At 40.5% G+C, this 22,443-nt stretch overlaps 1 protein-coding gene across 4 annotated transcripts in view; it reads left to right on the forward strand.

The window, feature by feature from the left end:
• The window catches only part of eys (EGF-like photoreceptor maintenance factor), a 145,572-nt gene that overhangs the window by 84,525 nt on the left and 38,604 nt on the right, over nt 1–22,443 (forward strand). For 3 of the 4 annotated variants that reach the window (XM_088304338.1, XM_088304340.1, XM_088304339.1), the window contains exons 27-38: nt 1,626–1,779; nt 1,999–2,077; nt 2,571–2,761; nt 4,675–4,799; nt 5,324–5,448; nt 6,337–6,550; nt 12,531–12,721; nt 12,797–12,888; nt 16,189–16,339; nt 16,678–16,790; nt 17,003–17,172; nt 22,246–22,422. In XM_088304338.1, the coding sequence (XP_088160464.1) occupies nt 1,626–1,779; nt 1,999–2,077; nt 2,571–2,761; nt 4,675–4,799; nt 5,324–5,448; nt 6,337–6,550; nt 12,531–12,721; nt 12,797–12,888; nt 16,189–16,339; nt 16,678–16,790; nt 17,003–17,172; nt 22,246–22,422 (1,782 nt within the window). The remainder of the gene's footprint in view (nt 1–1,625; nt 1,780–1,998; nt 2,078–2,570; nt 2,762–4,674; nt 4,800–5,323; nt 5,449–6,336; nt 6,551–12,530; nt 12,722–12,796; nt 12,889–16,188; nt 16,340–16,677; nt 16,791–17,002; nt 17,173–22,245; nt 22,423–22,443) is intronic. The other variant, XM_088304341.1, reaches the window with a different exon arrangement.

The raw sequence follows: 22,443 nt of genomic DNA on the forward strand, positions 1-22,443 counted from the left end.
TACTGAAAGAAAAAAAAATACATGAATATACTGTAGTTAAACAAACCAAAAAAGGCCCAATTTGCAATGTGACCTGCGTCTTTTAGATCTATTGGAAATAATGAATGAGCCTGACAAAGCAGTTTAAGGCATCAATGGGATATACAAGGCAACAGATAATCATTACACAGCTTGACAAGGGCATGTACTACATAAAACCAAGATAAAGCTGCAGCGTTAGGTTTTTTTTTTTTTTTGGTTTTTTTTGCCAAGAAGTCTGATAAAAACAAATCATATCAGGCTGTTTAAGTACGTGTAGTATGATTTTTATTTTTTTTTTATTTCATTTTTTTTTTTTACTTTGACTGGTTGCATGTTTTTATTGGTGTTACGTGGCTGTATTCCCAGAGGGTGTTGATCAATAATTTTTTTTTTTTTTTTTAATCTTCCGGACTCTAAGCCCCACCAGGATAGAAGCCACAGTTTTCTATTTTGAAAAAAAACGAGTTGTTTGTTGCATGTACAGAACGATTTTGTCCCGTAAAGGCACATAAAGGCATATAAACAGATTGTTAAAACTGTGCCTTTTAACTCGGCAACAACTTTGCTAATTAAAACAGAACAAACCCAAGAGAAAAAAAAAATCAAGATTTATTTTGCGTATTTTCTGAACTATAGAGCACCCCTAGTGGTGAAAGAAAAATGCACAAAAAAGCCGCACCGTTAAATTAGCAACATGGTTCAAAATCGAGGAAAAAAGTAGCGGCTTGTAGTCGTACTGCCTCAAATTTCACATTATCAGCAGCAGGATGCTTGTTTTTTTTTTTTTTTTTTCTTCTTTTTTTTTTTTCAGTCCATGCCAAAGTTTGACCTCACATCCCAATTTGGCAGCAGGAGTCAATGTGCATCAGACCAATCTTCTTCCAATCTTCTATTGACAAATGTTCTTCATCCAATCTTGCATTGTCACATAGTTATGTGTGTGCATGCGTGGGGGGGGTGTGCGTGGGTGTGTGCGTGCGTGTGTGTGTGTGAGAAAGAGAAAGGGTACTTCAGTTTCCTACTCTGAACTCAGAGTGGCTCCGGGTCATGTGTCCTGCTGCGTTTTCTTCATGGTTCAAATTATTTTGCTTTCAGAGATGTTCTTCTAACAAGAGGAAGTTTTTGTTGCATTCTGCTCATTTTCATCTGACCTCTTCCATTATTTTTCAACCCTTTTCAATTCTCTCAATTGTCGCTTTTTATCCACCCGGCTGCTCTACATCCTGCACGTAGTTTTGTTATTTATTTCCCTTTCGATTTAGCCCATCACATTGACTGTCTACATGTCTCAATGCACTGAGGGCTTTTGATATTTGTGTTAACAAGCAGTTGAATGTGAGAGGTCATTAGGCATATAATTAAGGACTAGCTCTCACACTCGCCACAAAAAGGCTCTTATACGCACACTACTGATTTATTTATCTATTTTTGCGCTCATATACTCTTCTAAAGTGCCAGTTGTCCATCCCTGGACTATCGTCTGACACTGTACGAAGATACAAGTATGAAGATCCCGAATTACACTGAATTAACTTTATTTTTTTTCTTTCAAGCCCGAAATGACGACCTCTCGTGTTGAGTTGTTCGTGTGCTTGAATTCCTAGGGGCATGGTGTGAAGTTAACATCGACGAGTGCATTTCAAAGCCGTGCCAAAATGGCGGGAGATGTATTGACGAAGCCGATCGATATCGCTTCGTGTGCCCCGACTGCGAGACCAACATTGATGAATGCTTGTCGGCGTCTTGTTTTCTAGCAGGGTAAGTATTTATCTCCGTCCCCGTAAAATGGGAAACGCTGTCGATTAAAGAGGAACTCTGATGGAATGACTTTGAATTGTGATGATGTCAAATGATATGTTCCTCAACATGTGTTTTGTGCAGCAATAGAGCTGCATTTTATTTCATCTCAACTCTCAACCCTTTTTTGCGACTTAAATCAATTCCGACCCCCCCCCCACCGCTTCCGGCCCACCTTAGCTGTCATGATGGAATCTCTTCCTACACGTGTCTTTGTGAGACGGGATGGAACAGCAGCAGATGTGAAGCCAACATTGATGTGAGTGGAGTTTAATGATTAAACCTGCTGAATGTTCGAGAAGAACAACTTTGTAGTCTTTGTGCGGTCTCTGGTGTCACTAACTTTATCGACTCTCCGACAAGATAGTGAGACTGAAGCGCCGCGATCATGCAAACGTTGTACAAATACCTGATTAAAGTAAATGGCTCCGTCTAATGCTTAATTGATTCGAACACAACACAGCCTCAGCTGGACTCCAACGATAAGGCATTGAGTTTCTTACAATGTCTCTTTGAACATTTAGTTTAATCGCTTCTGATTGCCTGTTTGTGATCTATAAAAGGGGCGGACCAGCTCAGACACATTTCGTGTTGCGTTAGCGGCAGAATTAGTGATGAGATTGTTGTTCACAACTGTGTGCGGTGGTGTCAAATTGTATTTATCGCTGTCGCTGCTTTATTCTGAAGAACGACAGGGGGCGCCAGGGAGTCAACAAATGTTTATATTTAATGTACTGTGCATTTGTTTGCAGGACTGCGTTTCCAATCCCTGTTTGAATGGAGGCTCATGTGTGGATCTGGTTGCTAAACGCTCGTGCTTTTGTCTGGAAGGTTACACGGGAAAAGCCTGCGAGTATGACATTGGCTCATGCAAAGAATTTGCGTATATTTGTTGGGATGGAGCGACATGCGTTGGTGGCGAAGGCTTCAACTTTACTTGCGGGTGAGTTGATGGGGTTGCTGTTGTTCAACTGAAATATTTAAAAGCATGAAAAGGACAGGACCAAAGTTTTTCATTCAGGAAAGGCCTTTACCAAAGTGGAAGAATTGCAAAATACCCACTATATCTTATTTGAGGAATATTTTTGTTGTATGCAGACCACACACCTGCTGAAACATAATTTTATATTTTATCATTTCAATATTTTATTACGATATCTTAATTAAATCTACTTTCTTTTCCGCTGTTTTCTAAAATAAAAACTTTAACTGTTGCTATGACAAAAACCAAAACAACCTTCAAAATTAAAAGTGTTTCAATTTCAACTGACATGAGGCGTAAGAACCTTGAATATTTGACTTTCATCTCATTCCATCTTGCAGAGTTCAACCTGTCACCAATTAAAAATACATTTCGAGTCGTGCCGCGGCGCGAGTGTTCGATCATTTCACCCACCGGTGCTTTGGATAGACTGCGAGCTCGTCATTACCGCTTGATTGCAGACTTTCGGTCCCGTGAGTGATGACGTGCGTCTAAATACATGTTGCCAGCTAGGACTCTGCATCTCGTGTCCGGCAGTTCATTGCTTTGTTTGACCTTGCGCTGCTATGCTTCTGTACGGTCCGTGTCATGTTTTAATGTATCCAGGACAGCCATGACTTCAAAAAGGCCACTGCTCTCCTACAATATTGATTTAGTGGACGGCTTTTTTTATTTTCACTTCAAGGTAGGTTTATTGGAGTGTGTTATGGGCAGGCAATGCAAGCTTTGTCCATTCTGATAAATGTATATCGTGATGGGAAAATGAAGCTTCAAATTTGCTTCATGAACCACTTGTTGTATTTTTGAGTCCTCTAGGTGGCACTGTTGGTTTAAATGAAGGCTTTAAAAAATGGCAAGTCAGTGTGCTTTCAGCAGAGAGTGCCATCTACTGGAGTCCAAAAATACAACATCTGGTTCATGAAGCAGATTTGAAGCTTCATTGACCCATCACTAAAAATATATTCAATGTACTGTCGGTACACATTCACGATAATAATGATAATCCGATAATCTGATATATGGTGCATCCACATTTTCCGTTTTCTTTCAAAGTAACTGAAAATCGAATTTCACGCATGCAATTTCTTGTCCTCATCATAAAAAAAAAATAAAAAAAGTTGATTGCTTTATCTGCAAAAGATGATTGAAGTGATGCATAATCTGGTCTGCACCTGTCCAACAAATAACCTCACAAGCACTCTGTCGTGCATGCGTGGTCAGCTCGGAGCTTACGCATGAAAAACGTGCTCATTCACTGTTGCTGCCAGTCGTACATGATGACATCAAAAATACCTCACACAGCTCACTTCACAACACAGGTGCAAAAAAAAAAAAAAAAATGTCAACAGCAAAAAAATGAATAGCGATAGCGTTGTTTATCTTGTTAAAACGCTTCTTGAGGTCGCACAGTGGGATTTTACGCAAGTCAAACGGAAGTCTTCAAGCCCGTCGGAAAAATGTTGCCACTGCACAGAAATCGTTTGCTCAACTTTTTTTTCCGCGGCGGACCGGCTCCTACAATTCCATAATTTAAACCGCTGGTTTAGTCACCAAATCACACGGGAAGGCCGGAGCGGAAATTGAACCCACGCCCTCTGCACTGTAAGGCCATCGTACTAACCAGTCGCCCACCGTCTCGCCCTTAATAGATATAAACTCATTCACTGCCAGCCCAGGTGAAATGAATATACTTTTTGACGTTTATATCCGTCAATGGCAATGAATAAGTTAAAAGCACAGATGAATTAAAATTGAAAAAAAAAAAAAACGCTAACAAGCTCACCAATAAATAATGAAGCATCTCTTGGTTACAACCGCAAATGTCGACGGAACTGACAGCCTCCCACATTTAACAACATAATATGTTTTCGTAGCTGTCCGGCAGGTTTCACGGGGGATTTATGTGAAGTGGAAGTTAATGAATGTGGCTCATCGCCCTGCCACAACGATGCCATTTGCCAAGATCTTATTAATAGCTACGTCTGCCAGTGTCGCTCAGGTAAGTCGCTCACACGTTTGCGGAGGTTTGTCGGGTGACATCAAGCCGCCGAGCCCACGCCGTCTGTTACATGAACCTTTTGTTCCTCATGAAAAGGCTGCAATGTTGTCTTCCTTTGCCCCACTTTCCTGGAGTGCACGTTGCCGTATGTAAAGCATTTTCAAAACCTAAAGAGCATTCATATTAGACTCAAGGCAACTAAATCGGGTGATGTGATCGGTTGCAATCGTGCCGGTAAAGTTGCTATTCTCCCGAACCTTCTAAGAGTCATCTGCCTTCCTCTGGGGAACCATCTCGTCTTACAGTATGAAAAAAAAGTGAGAAATAGACGATACTTGTGCGCCTGATTAAAATGTACGCGGCGTCCATACTCTTGGTGAAAGCCTTTTCTTGTCTGTGCATAAGTGTGAACCCAAAAAGAAGAAAATCGATGTGGGGAGCATCTGATTGATATTCACTTCAGAGGGTGGAAGTGGGAGAGCCAGGGCTCACCAGTGCACTCTGTGGGCTTTTGTTCCTGGCAGGTTGGACAGGCCTTCACTGTGAGGATGACATTAATGAGTGCCTTCCACAGCCCTGCAACCAGGGGATATGCGTTCAGGGTGATCCGGGCTACGGCTACACCTGTTTCTGTCGTCCTGGATTTGTGGTGAGGCTCCCCACCTGTTTCTGGCTCTCCATTATTATCGTTTTTTTTTTGGTTTTTTTGGAATTAAACTTTATCCGCCTGCACCCTCAACTCCCTTGGTAATCATCGTTATGATGAAGCAATAGTCTCGCTCGATTGGGCTGATAAAATACTGACGCTATACTGAATTGATGACGAGAGTGCAAATTTCTCGCGTGGGTGAACAAGATTGATTTGGATCCGCACCAAATGAAGTCATATGTGTGTCATGAAGATTGATGCATTCTGAAACCAAGAAGCCGTTTTTAGACGAGGAATTTTGGAACAAAAATTGAAATAAACCTCTCTAATGGCAATAAAATTATGTCATTCCTCATGTGACATTCAGATAACAAAGATTGGAATTTTTTTAAATCAAATATAACTTTATATTTTATATATATATTTTTAATATACATATATATATATTTATTTATTTTATTTATATTTTTTTTAATTTGCACATTCTACTTTAATTTTCTCCGGGTACTCAAACTTCCTCTTGTACTTCAAATTCATGCACGTTCATCTCTAAATGATCGAGTCGAATTCCCTATGAAGGGTTAAAACCGATTTGGCGAAACAAAAGTAAAAAGGGTTGTTCCTTGGCTTATGCTCCACCCCGCTCCAAAAATCCATCAAAAATGGGTCAAGTTGTTTTTGTGTAACTACTCCTCCAAACAAATAAACGGCACTGGCAACTTAACCTCATTAAATTACAATTTATGCACAAGACTACATTTGCATAAATTCACATCATTAAATATGACTTCTTCAACGTGAACTTTATTTTTTTCCCAGTTAACATAATATACAGTTTGTGTTTCATTTCAAACTCACATCTACGGGCTGTTTATTCTGCGTACACAGGGGAGGAACTGTGAGCACAACTATGATGATTGCCTCTTAAATCCATGTCCAGAAGCATATTCCTGTGTAGATGGCATCAACAAGGTCACCTGCCTCCCTCCTGCAACGGATGCTGTTCCCTTGGAGACCGCACTCAAGAACATCACTCGCGGCTTTACACCACGTGTGCAGACACCAACACTCGGCTCCTTGTCGACAGCTGAGCAATCCACAGGTACAAAACCACACTCGGCGTGTCCTATAGGCGCGCAACTGCTGTCGTGTCCTTATGGCGCCTTGCGGATGGAAACGCTTTAATTCCTGACGCGCAAGCATGAAAGGTTGCATCAGGATTTTTAAAGATTCATGTGGCGCTTGGCTTGATGCACAGTCTTGTGGATTTGTTTTTTTTTTTTTTTTTGGAGTAGCTGCAGGAAACAAACGCTGAAAATGAGAAAGTAGGTGGTCTGCAAATTGTCAGGCACAAAACTGAGAGGATTCGAAATCAATCAATTTGTCCCGCATCCTTTCCGTTGAGCGTTCTTGGAGACTCTCTAGTTGCTGAGTTCGGTATTTCCTAATAAAATTGTCATTCCTATTTGGGGATTTTTAAAGCACACTGACTTGTATATTTAAAGCAACAGTGCCATCTAGAGGACTCCAAAATACAACAAGTGGTTCATGAAGCAAATTTGAAGCTTCATTTCCCCATCACTACCCTTGAGCAATTTTTCTAACTCTAATTGGTCTTTCCCAGACTCATGTCGTTTCGGGTGGCAATCATTTGGCCAAAATGTTTAAAGTCCAATCGTTTCAACACGCTTTATCAGTCAGATGAAAGCTACAGATCACATATTTCATACGTTATTGCGATTGAATTGCGCGGCGTGAAAGAGGAGACAGATTGTTTCTTCTTGACAGATGAGGTCTGCCTTGCCTTTGAAACTGTTCACAAAGCAGCAGAGCAGTTAAGCAGACCTATTGAACACAGACGAGCTTGAACCAATTCAGTGTGACACACTGAAATTCACTCTGGGCCAAACATAATGGAGTCTTCCCAGCGACACCTGATCCGTTCTTGGGCCGCGGTGACGTGCGGTAGTGGAGAGTGCGGAAAAGTCAACGCTCGGATGACACCTGATATACGGACAACTTTGTAATGATTGTGAATTAGTTTTAAGGTTTAAGGGCACGGAAACCAGCGAGTTAATCTAACTAGGTCACAATCTACGAGAAAGCAGTGCCCTCGGTGTTGCTTGAAATAGACGTCGATGGTGCTTCTTTAAACCCCGGTCTGCTTTGCAACGTGTTTTGAAACAAAAAAAAAAAAACACGTCAGTAGGAATTGAAACAGAGGCTTTGAGGTACAGTCACATTGTTGAACACGGCAAACCTTATTTCACAGACAAATATCATCCTTTTCCGTTTTAATCATCCGTGTGCACGCAAGGGTGTGCGTCGCAATTTGAGAGTGGCGGTGTCAGTGGGGAAAATCTCTTCTTGCCTCGATATGAAAGTTAGAAGATGCAACACATAAGATTTATTAAGACGATAATTATGAATTTTAATGATGTTTGTCGGATCGTTGCTGTTTTTTTCTTAGTGTTTTGTTATTTTTGAGTTTTGGGGATTTTCAAGACTTTGTTTATGCGTTCAATTTATTTTTTCCACAACACCTCGACTAGTTTTTCTTTTTTTTTTTTTTGTAAATAAATTTTGTTTTCCTGCCACCCTGCATTTGAGTCCTCCACTTTACAACCTTGACAGAACGATCCGACAAAGACTGAAAGAAACCAGGGACTTAAATATAAGCAAACCGACGAGACGATAAGGCGCACCTGGAAAGGACAAAAAGAGCTGCAGGGAGCTGGTTAGGCAACACCAGGGACTAGTGATGGGAAAATGATGCTTCAAATTTGCTTCATGAACCACGTGTTGTATTTTTGAGTCCTCTAGATGGCACTGTTGCTTTAAATAAAGGGTTAAAAAAAATGGCTTTCAGCGCAATGTTGAACAGAGAGTGCCATCTACTGGAGTCCCCAAATACTACAACTGGTTCATGAAGCAGATTTGAAGCTTCATTTAGCCATCACTTCCAGGGACCCATATGATGAGACCAGGTGGAGACGAAACAAGACTGTGAAACAAAACCAAATGCAGAATCATGACAGTTTTAGTTGAACAATATTTATTTAGGATTGGGTTTGCATGCCTCAAACTTTGTTGAATATTTAAAATGTTCAAATAGTTAGAAAGTGCTGGTTGTGTCCATACTGGTGCTGTTTGTGCTGACTGTGCAGGTTCAATTCCGCGCTTGTGCCCTGATTTAAGAAAAAAAATCATCCAGCATTAAAAAAAATAAATAAATAATGCGAGTGACTCGCTTGGTCGAAAATAGCGACAACTACTATTTAGAGAGAAACATCAGCTCAATCCACAATGCGAGCAAAATATTAAACATGCAGTATTAACTGTATTAAATGAAATCTGTCTTTTCGGCGTTTGTATTTCAAATGCTCGCCTGCGTTTGAAAACATGTTCACTGCCGAAAACGGCATTTTTCTTTTCCCGACGTTGCCAAGTGAGTCACGCTTACGCTCATGTTTGGAATGCTCATGAATGAAATGCAGCCTGAAGGAAGTCCGGTGAATTATGAGAAATACTTATTATTTAAATCCATTCATCAAAAATATAAATAGATGGATGTGAACACCAAGGATGGAATTAGGAAGCAAAAATAACGTTTACACCGCAGATGCCGTTTTTTTGCCATCCGGTATAACACTCAGCGAAAGCTTTTTCTGTCACCTATCCTCAGAACAAGAGATATTTTTTTTTTTCACCAAATCGTGAAGGTAATGAATGACCTTTTGCCTTCCCTCAAGGCACAGAAATGGCAAAAGTCCAAGAATGGTCTTTCACCGTATTTTATCTGTGTCCTGTGACAAGTTCAATCAGACAGTCTATTACGTTAACCCATAAATCAGCGACGAAACAAGACTTGGACGCTGTTTTTTTTAAATAAATGGGACATAAAGTCTATATCAATTAAAAGTCATCAGGTAAGGTCCCGCCTTCCAATAATTGTTCTCCACCTTAAATCTTATCAGATACAATATGCGCTGTGTACGGTTTATTTTTCCTCCCCACAGTGGGAGATCTTGTGTTTAACCTGACATTCACTCAGCGACACGTCGCACACTTCACCTTCATGACTGACACGATGTGGATGCATGACTTATCAATCCTTTCACCTCCTTAATGGATGTGTATCAGGACAAAATGGAATTAGGCTGCCTCGAAAAAGATTCATATTGCCACCGAGAGATCGTTTTGTTCATTTATAAGAAGAAAAGACGACAGTCGAGGAAAATCTCATTGTGAGCAATGCATGTAAATATAACCATAGCCATCCTTTGCATAGTCAGCTTAAAAAAATTTTTATTTTTTTTTTAAAAACCTCAATTCCGACTAGGTTTTCGCTCTGTACGTCATTTTCCTCCCATGTTCCGTTAGTGTGAACGCTTGTTTGTCTAAATGTGCTCTACGATTGGCTGGCGACCGGTCCAGTTTACATAACCCCGCTTCTTGCCAAAAGTCATGTGGGAATAACTCCAGCTAACGCGCAACCCTAATGAGTACAAGCGGTGTGGAAAAAGGATGTCGATACATCTGCACTAGATAATCACATCGATTAAAAGCAGCGGGCAGATTAATGCGCCGGCTAAATGTCCCTAACGACACGGCAACTCTTCCATATAATCAAATAAAAATAACGCTCATGGCTGATAAGATGACAATAATGCTTTTGTAGGTGGGCAACAACCCAAAAATAAATCAGGGTCATCACAATCAATCGATAAATCACAACTCATTCAAAGAACAAAATATGAAATCATTCCAGAGTTCAATTTTATATTGAATCTTTTCAGCAAGGCTATTAAATTACATGTATTGAACAATTAAGGAATAAGATCAAATAATGATACTACATTACAGTTTAAGTCTGGTTAAAAAAAAAAAATGTAATCATTTTTCAAATGTGAGAGGCGGCAAAATGACAAGTAAAGAAAAATCCCTCTGCGATACTGCTGTTGTTCCCGCTTGCACGAGACACTTTAGAGGACCAGCACGGCACAAACAAACACTCGACTTAACACGCTGTCAACGATCAAGAGTCTTGTCCCCAAACAGGAAATCTGGTGAAGTACAGAGATTGTGATAAAATACAAAGAAAAAGAAGTACAAGAAAGTGATGGCAAAATGAAGCTTTAAATTTGCTTCATGAACCAGTTTTTGTATTTTTGACTCCTCTCGATGGCACTGTTGTTAAAAAATGGCAAGTCAGTGGGCTTTCAGCGTAATGTTGAACAGAGAGTGCCATCTACAGGAGACCTAAAATACTACAACTGGTTCATGAAGCAGATTTGAAGCTTCATTTACCTCACTATAGTGGTGCTCATCTGGTAAAAAAAAATGAAAATATTTCTTTATGAGCAGCAAAATTCGCCCGTTTACAGCCATCACGGTGGTGGCCATTTTGTCCCTTCTGTCAACTTAAAATGACATCACAGTTGCTCAGGTAATGAGCAATCACGGCTCACCTGTTTTCTGGACTCGAGACATGAACCGGTGGATATTACTGCTTAACTCATATCACGCAAACGCAATATTAATCAGAATGCCGTGTTTCCACTTCTGAGTCTGCCTAGAACATATTCTTGTCAAGAATTTTTCTGGGGTTGACTTCCCCTTTAATAACAATGTTAATCAAAACTGAGGGTTATTTTCTTTTTCGCGCATTTTTGCCACATATCTTTTATGGATCATCTCATCAGAATGTTTTCCGCATGTGAGTCGTGAAAATCGAAAGAAAATAAAGAAAACAGTTTATTAAAAAAAAATTTTTTTAAAAAGCGCGACCTTTGAAGGTGAAGCTGCAGCTCGCTGTTAATGAGGTACGAGCCTCCTTCCTTGCAGCAGTCTCATACCGCATCAAAGACGACTTCAGACTAAACAAGGCTTTAAAATGAATGAAAAGCTTTGTCTCTGAGGGGTAATTCCACATCATCAGCACTGGCAACTTGTATTGCCCGGAGTGAAGAACACGCCGCTGCATCATCATTGCATTGTTGGTTTATCCTCATTAATTCACAGATCGCAGTACGCAGGCTCGTCACGATTCGCTTTTTTTTTTTTGCCAGCGTCCCCCCCCCCCCCTCAGGGTATTGGTCCTGTAGCTTCCCTGTCCAAATGGGGTATTTAGGTAAACTTGCTAGCTAAATGCCCTGAGGAGCACGCCGTCAGATCAAAAGTGCTTGCCAGCCTATTAGGACTTGACGTGTAACAAATATTGATAGCGGTCTCACTTGTGCTCGCTCCATTAATCATGGCAACAACTTTAAAAGGCGCTGTGCTGATTTCTCTAGTGTAATGAATGTTTTTTTTTTCTCTCTCTCTCTCTCCAGGTAAGAACAGACAGAGCATGAGACAGGTGCATCCACAAATGCTTTTCAATTTAACACACTCCATCCTCGGTAACAGATTGTGCGCTTTCTTTCAAATTGGAAACTCGATTGAGCATGAGGACCGCCTAATGTAAGTCCGAGCCCGTCGTTTAAGTTGGTGTGCGTCACTAACTCAATAAGCTGGCGGGGGCCGGCGATACTTTAACAAGAGTGTCGCATAATTGCCTATTCTCACGGTTGATACAAGACAAGTTATTCCCCGACGAAAACTCGCCATGTAATAAACGTGCATGACTCCATTTTGCTTTCGCTCTCCTCATATTGTGCCATTTGCATGCTTCACAGCCTTCTCGGTGGCTTCGGTTTGCTTCGACAGCAAGCAAAAAAAAAAAAAAAAACCTGTAGAATGTATAATTCCTTGCAGTTCTTTTTTGGAAATAAAAGCAATCTACTCTCGCTTCCTTGCTCAAGTTTTGCGCGCTTTTTTTTTCCTCTTATGTGTCTTTCAGCTGTATTCTATTTCTGTTGCCAAGGTTATTGATGGATACAGGTTACATTTACATTTTATGCTGCAACAAAGCCGTAGCGGGAAGACTCGGAGGAATACAAACAGCAAGTTCAAGTCTGTCTCACATCGACGCAGACATGGAAGCTGTTCCATGAAGTTCCACAAACTCTCTTGTGGTGGGAGTGGGTGGACGAATCATTTCCCATCATTTTACCGTTTCTAATTTCTATCCCCTTAAGGTTCAAACTTTGTCCAGTATTTTGGAAATTCCTACCTGGAGTTTGACGGGATGGAACTCAGCGCCATAAACAACGTGACCGTGAGATTTCAGACTCAAGCCGAGCGTGGAACCATTATATACGCGGGCCGAGGATCAGATGGGCGAGATTTCGTTTTCATGGAACTTTTTGTCATGGATGGGCTGCTGCAGGTAAAACTTGAAATCCATGACGGCATTTCAATAAAACGCAAACACTTGTTGTTCATTTGAAACTTGATGTTCCAGTATGTCTTTTCCTGCAATGAAGGAGACGATACGGCGTGGATTAACACACAAACCCGTGTTGATGACGGCAAAGTACACGTTGTCAACATCAGGTACATTCTTTAGAAATGAATTTCCGGCGCACGGTGAGGGATTATCGCCTCCCTGAATATTTTTGTGCTGAGGAGTGGTAATTTCAATTTCCAGTTCTGACTTGGATTTGCAAATAAACACGTCTGCCTTTGGCAATAATGTTTCATTTAATGAGGAAAAAGAAGCCTATTTGGATCATAAAAATATGTGCAAGTTGTATCAGCACCTCAGGTGGTATTAACGACCCATCCCTCGTCGTGCACTTGTGTTGAAGCTTTTGTTCAAATTAAGGACTGTAAGTCAAATCGAGGGGCCGTAAGAGAAGGCATTTCTATTTTATTACAAACAAGCCGACATTTCAAAGAACTGTATCACAATGCCGCTATTAAAAAGCATTAGCGATCAACGGGAATGTTTTATTGGCTGTTCTTAAGTCTTCATTTGCAGTTTTTCTTTATGCAAGGATTAGCAATCGAGAGCCAAGCACAAAATCAATGTTTAAATGATTTAAAGTAAGGCCGCAAACCCTTTGAGATGTTGTTCTGGCGCATTTTTACCATCACGTCTCCATAATATCGCTAATTCCACAACCATTTTGGCACTCCCTTGATTTTTATGATGTGTTCATTTTGTAACAATTGTGAGAGAAAATCCACTCAATCGTTTGACTCCGACGGCCAAAACTTTGAAATTATGACTAGTTGCTGATGAGATTCTAGTTTTAAATGACCTTAAGCGAGGCACGTAACGCATGGCTACGTGTGATTGCCATTTCTTGTGGTGAAAATAGGCGAGGAAAGTAATACGGAAAAATAGAATAGAATGCAAAATAGCAAGGCTGCCTCAGCATTCATTCCTTCACATAATAAAAGTGGAAGAGAATGACTTTTGTTTTCCCTCCACTGCTCTTATTCTTCTTGTAATACAATGAGCATACACAATACTGTATAAAGTTTACATGTGACGGTGTAAATAGAAACGGCGTTGTTTACTGATTTCAGCGGTGCCATGAAATGAATCAATTTACATATATCATAGGATGAATTAATTTGCAAAACAAAAAAAGCAAGATTGAGGCACAGTGGAGGAGAAACAACAAGAAAAATATATATATTTCTTTGTTAGTTTGTTTTTTGCCAACTAAAAGGAAAGTCAACCCCCCCAAAAATGATTTGCAATAAAATGTTCTAAGCGTTTTTACTAGTCTGTTTACGCAATATGAGTTAAGCAGTGAAAGCTAGCTCTGGGGGCGGCCATTTTGTTCCTACTGTCGACTGAAATGTATTTATTTATTTATTTTAAGAGAGATTTTTTTATGGTTATTTTTATTTTTTTTCTGTCGACTGAAAATGACACCATAGTTGCTCGGCGACTAAGTAACAAACCTGATTGGTCATCCGTTGATTCTTGAGCAACTGTGATGTCATCTTCAGGCGACAGCAGTGACAAAATGGCCGCCCCCTGAGCTGGCTAAACATGAGTGGATTTTGCTGCTTAACTCATAATCCACAAACTCGATATCCATCAGAAAGCCAAGTTTAGACTAGTAAAGGCGCATAAAAGATTTTATTGCAAATATTTTTTTCGGGGGGTGACTTCCCCTTTAAACCTAAAAAAAAAAAAAAAAATACATAGTTCATACCACAATAATCTTGGAGAAATCTGGCAAGGTCGCTTCAACCCCACCCCTGAAGAAACAACTTTGGCCTAAATAGGTAAATGCGTACCAATCGGCCTATCAGGTAAAAGGGCTGCAAGGCTCCACCCCCTTGTTTTTTTTTTCCCTGCAAGAAAAATAGTCCGGTGGTAAAAATCCATCATAATGTTCTTTGCTGAACCCTTGGAGACATTTTGAGAACGAGAGCTGTCATAACGAGAGGGTCAGGAGCGTAGAAAAATGGTTGCCGGTGTGACAAAGCAAATACTTTGTAATTGTCTGATCGCCGACTCGGTCCATCTTTGTCTGATTTGACCCAAAGCTCCACCATGGTCATCCTCACCACCAAACTCATTCTAGACTTTTAATATATCTTTCCGTCAAAGACACTTTTCAGTATGTTAAATAGAAACCCGGTGGGGATGGCTTCTCAAGGACAGTGCGCACGCTGCCCTCTGGCTGCTGGCCAGGCCGTTCTGTCAGAACGCTTCTAAATTAACCGCCATCCCATGCAAGCAAGCTCGGGAGGAAGGACTTACACAGCTTGGAGTCGGTGCCCCGAGTATTTTGGAGCTGTTTGCAAAGTGGAGGCTAAGCAAATCAACGTCGATTGCAACATGGATCTCCTTCACTCCCACTCAGGTAACAAGAAGTATCCGGAGGTGAGCGGCGAAATCGGTGGCATGAGTACCCTCAAGCTGCTGACGGTTCGCCGAATCGCCACTGATGTAATTATCTGGTCCCGTCTGTAGTTTCAAGTGGACGCTTGCTTTTTAAGAACAACAGATCACAACAGTCAGACTGTACCCGAGGGAGAGTCTGAGAAATGAATTCCCCGTTGGCGTCGAAGATATTTTTGCTATGCCCATAAAAACCTACTTTATCTTTTTTTGACTTTCATTAGAAATATTTTGCATTGAAAATATTGAAGTCTATATGCCTGATAAAATTATGTTTTTGTGATGTAAAAAACACAAAAAAGAGACCAATACTTGTCCCAAGTGATGGATTGTAGTATTTTGGGACTCCAGTAGATGGCAGTCTCTGTGCAACATTGGGCTGAAAGCACACAGACATGCCATCTTTTTAAAGCAACAGTGCCATCTAGAGGACTCAAAAATACAACAAGTGGTTCATGAAGCAAATTTGAAGCTTCATTTTCCCATCACTATTCATCCCACTGCAAACTACTGCTTGAATTATTTTTTTTTTTTTTAATAGCGTCAATTGAGGAGCAACTTTTATGGATTAATTACAGGTTCTTGATGCAATGGTTTTATTTATAAACATTAAAAATAGAATGAATTTCCTTCCTGATGGCCGGCATGGTGGGCGACCGGTTTGCATTATGGCCTCACGGTGCAGAGGTGTATTGTTCGATTCCGACTCCGGCCTTCCTGTGAGGAGTTTGCATGTTCTCCCCGTTCCTGCGTGGCTTTTCTCCGGGTACTCCGATTTCCTCCCGCATTCCAAACACATGCATGGCAGGTTGATTGGACACCATGAATTCCCCCGAGGTGTGTTTGTGACCTGTCTTACCTTTAAGACAAAGCCGAGGTGTCATCTGCAGAAGTACGTGTTTGTCGGGCGCATGGAGTAAACTTGCGAAGTTGTCAACGTGTCCGTCTCCATAATTGCCCTTATGTGCCTCACTTCTTATTAGGCAACACCTGGCTCCTTGTGAGGCTGAAATAACTCTTTCCGGTCATGAGAAAATCAAAAGTGCAGCAAGTAATTTGGGGTTTGGACGCGTGAAACAAAGAACAAAGCACATCTTCATAGGCGGTCTGCCACGACGGTACTTGGCCAATCAGGTAAGATTTAAAAAGCACTTGCGGGATCCTTGAAAGATTTATGAGTACGTCATATCATTGATGAAAATCTAGTGTCTAACTCTTTCATTATGTGATTACTGCTCATTTATTTTTCACTTAATGTCACACACTTGCTTCTGTTGCAGCTCTAATTCCTTAAATGCTTGAAAAATATTGCAGGAACATGGACTGGGCTGGAGGAGTATAATTATTTAGAACCACCAAAAAAATCTATTTGATGATTTGATGGAAGAGTAAAAAGAAATTGAGCATGAATAATAATGAAAAACAAAGCAAACTTTAGATTGTGTCGTTTTTTATTTTTACCCTCCTTTTAGACTGCAAGGCCTTTCTACAACTTTAGCGGCTGCATTGAAATCATTGAATTGAATCAAGTCAGAAATTTATTCAAATCCGATGCGCTCACCAGCACCAATATCAGCACATGCAGGTAAAATATTTTCATATATCAAGCAAGAAAGATCATTTTTTAATTGGTATATATTTCATATTAATATTTGTTTGATCATGCTACTATTGTAATTTACAATTATATTTTCTTATGGCTGGATTTGAGTTTACTTTCAAGAATTTGTACAATTTGCATCAATATGACTCCTTTTTCTTTTTTTTTTTTTCTTCTCTCATTTGACTGACCAACAGTGTCGATGCAACCGGAGCTCCCGCACGAGCACCAAAACGCTCTCAGCATGAAATTTGTGGTGACGCTTTTTGCCTCAATGGAGGAACGTGTCATGCGCCGCAACAACCTGGCAAAGCTTCGCCTTCCTGCCTCTGCCCGCTTCATTTTACCGGAACCTTTTGTGAGCAAGGTGTCGTAATGTGTTTTTTTTAACCATTATTTGTTTTTTTGGGGGGGGGGTTTCCTAAGTAAAAAAGAAACTTGTAAAGCGACTCCATTATGACCTCAGCAGTGGTATCTTCAAGAGACAGACAGTTAGTAATGTTGGTTAATATATGCTGAGCCTCTTTGGGTAATAGGTTTCACGTGGAGGCAGAATAGACTCGCTGTATTAGAAATTTTGAGTGATGTGAATTATTCACGACATGATTAATGAAATGAAAGATCCATATAATCAGCTTGAACCATTCCTGAATGAGAATGCGACCTTGCGGCACTTGCTCATCATTCAGCCCAAACTCTCAACCGTCTTCTTCACTACTTCTTTGAACGGCACGATTTATTGACTAGATATGGCTCAAAAAGTGATGGGAAAACAAACATGCACAAAAGAAATCACTACAAGAGATTGATTCTGACCCCCAAAAAAAAAAAAAGATTCATACCAAATATGATAACATGAAATTCTGTCAAAATAGGCCGAAAATAATAGTTTCAAAATTATTCTGATTATATATTTGGATGTTCAGAAGAAAAATTGGAATTTTTGAATGTATGCAGGATGTACCGTATTTTCCCGACTATAAGCCGCTACTTTTTTCCTAGATTTTGAACCATGCTGCTAAGACAACGGTGCGGCTTTTCTGTGGGTTACCGGTAGAATATATAGTTCAGAAAATATGCTATATAAATCTTGATATTTTTTTTTTTTCATTCTCTTGGTCTGTTCTGTTTTAATGAGCAAAGTTGTTGCCGTGTTAAGAGGCACTGTTATAACAATCTGTTTATATAGATTCACAGTACAAAATTGTTCTGTACATGCACGAAACAACTCATTTTTTTCCAACATAGAAAACTGCGGCTTATAGCATATTTTATTTTTTTTTCTAAAAAATGGGAAAATATGATCATTTTTAAAAATTCTAAGGTTTCAGTAAGTATGACTAAAACATTTCTTTTCCATCACTCTTGGATTTTTAAAAAGTTCCCGTGTTTTATTTGTCTTGTGGAGCAGCAAGAACATTTATTTTTCCGCGCACTCGTAACTGCCCACTAAAATGATGTTGTGACACTTTTTCATTGTTGACTTTAAGCATTTTGCATCAGCCATGTTGTGTTCTTATGCTCGTCATAACGCATAAACTTAAAGAATCCAAGATATTGTAGTTTTAATGGCAATTATGCTTATACCTGTCATTTTTATATATCGTTTTTATCGCCACCATTCTCTCACAGAAAGTTCTTGCTTATCCAACAAATTCTCAGGCCCGAGAAGTTTCCCTTTAAAGAGCAGCAGTGGGCCTTCCGATTAATTTCTGCTGACTTTGTACCAACGGTTTCCTTTCTCCGAAGCATTCCATGCAGTCGCATTGCAATCTTAAATGCGCACTCATCCATCGCTGTGCTTTGCAGTCCCTGCTTAACGAGAATTCCATGCGCTGTTTACATGCTGACAAAGCCTTTGCACGTGTGTGGCCGTGGCGGCTTTGCTCACTGACAAGCTTGTCCTCACATCCCGTTAAACGAAGTGATAGCCGCGAGAGAAGAAGAAGAAACAAAGTCATGGCGGCTCTATGTTGTTTATCCCGACGTCATCTTGGCATGGAACTCATGACATTGACTTGTTTGTCTTCCAAACCAAATGCTGACTTGCATTCTGTAACCTTTGCATGCCCGCGTCCGCTGCTTACGTGAATGTGAAATCAAACTGATATCAATAAGATATGTCGGATGTGCCCGTGTTACGCCCTGAAACAGGGTGAAATAATCACAACAGTGTTGTGTGTTGTTTCCTCAGTAGAATGAGGCCGCCCGCTGGGTGCATACAGACATAAATAATCGATCTCAGATTGTTTTTATTACAAACTATAGGAGAACCCAGATCGACAGCGTCAGTAGTGTGAAAAGCATGGAAATATTCAAAAGACAAAATTAATATTTAAATTCCTATCGTATTACAAATAATACATTTTTTATTTATACTTTAATATTTCAACTAGTTACACCCGCACATGCGTTGCGCTCGCCTCAGTGATGAGTCTCAGGAATGACAAATTAATTGATGCTTCGATATGTGCTTTGTTCATCTATTTAAAGATGGCGTTAAAAGCCTGAAAGCAGCACGTGGGATGCAAAAAGGTCGACGCATCATTTACATGTTTTGAATATTTATCCTGCGTCGCAGGAACAAGTGTGACGTGATATTAGAAACACTGCGACAGTAACATAATGTTGTTTGGAGAAAAAAAAAAGTTTTTGTTATTATAGCAATCCAACGCTGCTGCTTCTCTGATTCTGAACAATGGGAAAACAAGTACAGTGTAGCTGAGGTCAAAGTTCAAAACCTTCTATGGTTCAGTGCTTTACTTTACTACTATATTTTCAACTGACTTTTTGGAAGTTTTTTTTTTCCCAACTTGTTTTTAGATATTTTGGAGTATTCATTTTTCCACACAATACATGCAGGTGGATGCCTCTCTCTCACTCCCTCTCTCTCTCTCTCTCTCTCTCCCTCTCGCTCTCTCTCTCTCTCTCTCTCTTTCTCTCTCTCTCTCTCTCTACCTCTCTCTCTCTCTCTACCTCTCTCTCTCTCTCTCTCTCTCTCTCTCGCTCTCTCTCTCCCTCTCGCTCTCTCTCTTTCTCTCTCTCTCTCTCTCTCTCCCTCTCGCTCTCTCTCTTTCTCTCTCTCTCTCTCTCGCTCTCTCTCTCTCTCTCTCTCTCTCTCTCTCTCACATAAGCTTCAACTGCTACTGGGTCTCTCAAATTCCCAAATGAACTTTTTTATAATTTACAATTTTTTTTATTATTGCCTCCTGTTCGCCTTCCAAACGTGATGTTTGTGCTTATTTTTCAAGGTCCAACATCCTTGAATGCAACAGGAATGAAAAGATTTGTAATGCCCTACATATTTCGGAACTAGGTTACATTAATGCATGACACGGAACAGCGAAGGGTATCATACTTTTGGAAATGACCTCCCCGATAAGGTAGAACTTCTTAAAAAGACATAAATGGGACAAACCTGCAATCATCTTTTAGTTGAATGATCCCCTCTCAGCCAACATCCTACATCAGACCTTCAGAAATTCACGAAATAAGGACATAAGGTAATGAGCCGTGGAAGGAGGTCATAATCAATACAGACTGAATAATTTCCCGCCTCGTTGCTTTTGTCTTTTATGACTACATCTTTTCTTCAAAGCCATTTAGTCCCCAACTAATCCCGTGATCGCAAAGCTTTCAACTGACGACTTGCCGAGTTTACACAATGTCTTTGGAAAGATCTCGGAGGAGCCACCTCGCGTTTGGAGAAACAATTCATCATAGCCTAAAATTCTGACGGGCATCAGCGCATTTTCGGATTCTTGATATCGTACTGTAAGTCATCCCACAAGGCAGCGGCCTGAGATTAGAGTAGTGACACGCCGGGTGCTGGCGTTGAGATCACAAACGTCTGGCTTGTGATGTGCACAGAAAATCCCCAACAAAGACGCCTGCCTGACAGTTGCTTGGCATTGTCACTTTTCATGCGTTCAAAAGGGGAAAACATCATGAAAGTTTGTTTGTCAGACTTACATCACACTTTCAACACCATTTATTCATCCTATAATCCATAACATTTACCGTCTTAGTTGTGGTAAAATGTAAAAAGCAAACTGGGTTGTGTGAACACAAATGAATGACACGTGAACAGAATGAAGGTACGGAGACAAGAAGTTGAGGCTCTTGAAAAGAACTCTAAACATAAGTGACTTCAGGGTATATTTAGCAAACTTATTGTCTCTTTTTCCAGATTGTATTTAGCAGCCAGAATAGTGAGCGAGTTATTTGTGATCTTCTAACAAAGCAAATTTGCATCATCCCTCCTTGGATGTTTGCTTGCAGTTCTGTTTAAACATACTAAATGTGTTTCAACCTCTTGGACAAATCTTTATCATCTTTGGTTGGCTGGACTCGGCCGTGTCCAGAATGTCAGTGCGGGGCTAGTGTGTCGCATTTAAAGGGATTGAAAAGAGCCACTTTGATTGAACACAATTGAAGTCAACTGTGTTCACACCCACAGCGGCGCAAACGTGTGATCACAAAAATAAAGCCCCTTGTCTTTTATTTTTGCTTTGCAAGGGTAGCAGAGCCCTCTACTCCAACAGCATCAAAACAACGGCAAATGACCCACAAATTCTGTGGCTGTGCAAATGTATTCATTTCCGTTGCTTCGTCATAAATTAAGCTAACAATTTATTATCTCTCTTGTTTGGTACAATGCCATTGAAATGAAAATTTTAATTTTAACCAGTGAGAAATAGAACCCTAGTTTTTCAGTGATTTAGCCCTACCTAAGTCGTTGTTGCCCTATTTCTTAACATAAAAACGCCACAGCACATGATTTATATCACACGTTGTCATCTAACATTTGCTTGATGTCGGACACGGAGGTTACAACTCCCCGAGCTGAAGCTGGCCATTTTTCAATCTCTTGCCGCCGAGCAAGCTCTCAAGCACTCCACCAGGTGTGCAATGTCACCACTGTCTTGTGGAGTTGATGACCTGAGTAGGCACCTCCTTCAGCTCTCCTTCAAGTCATCCGGGGGAAATAACAACCTCGCGTAGCCCTGACGGAGCATTGTTGGCTGCTAATAAGCAAAGTGTCAGGGCAGCAAAGGCAAAAAGCCTGACAACTTTGCTGGCCGGCGCTTAAACTAAATCTACTGGCCACTGCATTAGGTACACCAGCCCTACTAAAAACAATACAAAAAAAACAAACTATGGTTTGTTGCTATTGTGTTTGTAGTCTGCACTGTGTGAGCTGCTGGTATTTATTGAGCAACTGAGCAGGTGCATACATGTCACATCTAACTTTTCACGTCGAGACTCAGCTGTCAACCTGCACCTCCAAGACAAACGGTCATGATGGGAAAATGAAGCTTCAAATTTGCTTCATGAACCACTTGTTGTATTTTGGAGTCCTCTAGATGGCACTGTTGCTTTAAAATAAAGGCGTTTCCTCTTAAATGAAGGATTGTCTTTTTTCTTTTTGTTTTCCCAGATTCCAAAGTGTACATCCCATCGTTTGATGGCACATCTTATTTGGAGCTTCAAGCGCTCACATCCCTTCTTCGGTCCTCGGACCCCAGCAATAATGTGCCGCCCCTTGTCAAGGACAGCTCAGTTATTTTCCATTTGACTGTGAAAACTCCATCTACACAAGGCACCATCCTCTACAGTGAGTACAGTCTCGTTTTTA

Source organism: Idiotropiscis lumnitzeri, chromosome 9 (genome assembly GCF_059441095.1).
Source record: "Idiotropiscis lumnitzeri isolate Australia: NSW breed Sydney's pygmy pipehorse chromosome 9, RoL_Ilum_1.0, whole genome shotgun sequence".
NCBI classification, from domain to species: domain Eukaryota; kingdom Metazoa; phylum Chordata; class Actinopteri; order Syngnathiformes; family Syngnathidae; genus Idiotropiscis; species Idiotropiscis lumnitzeri.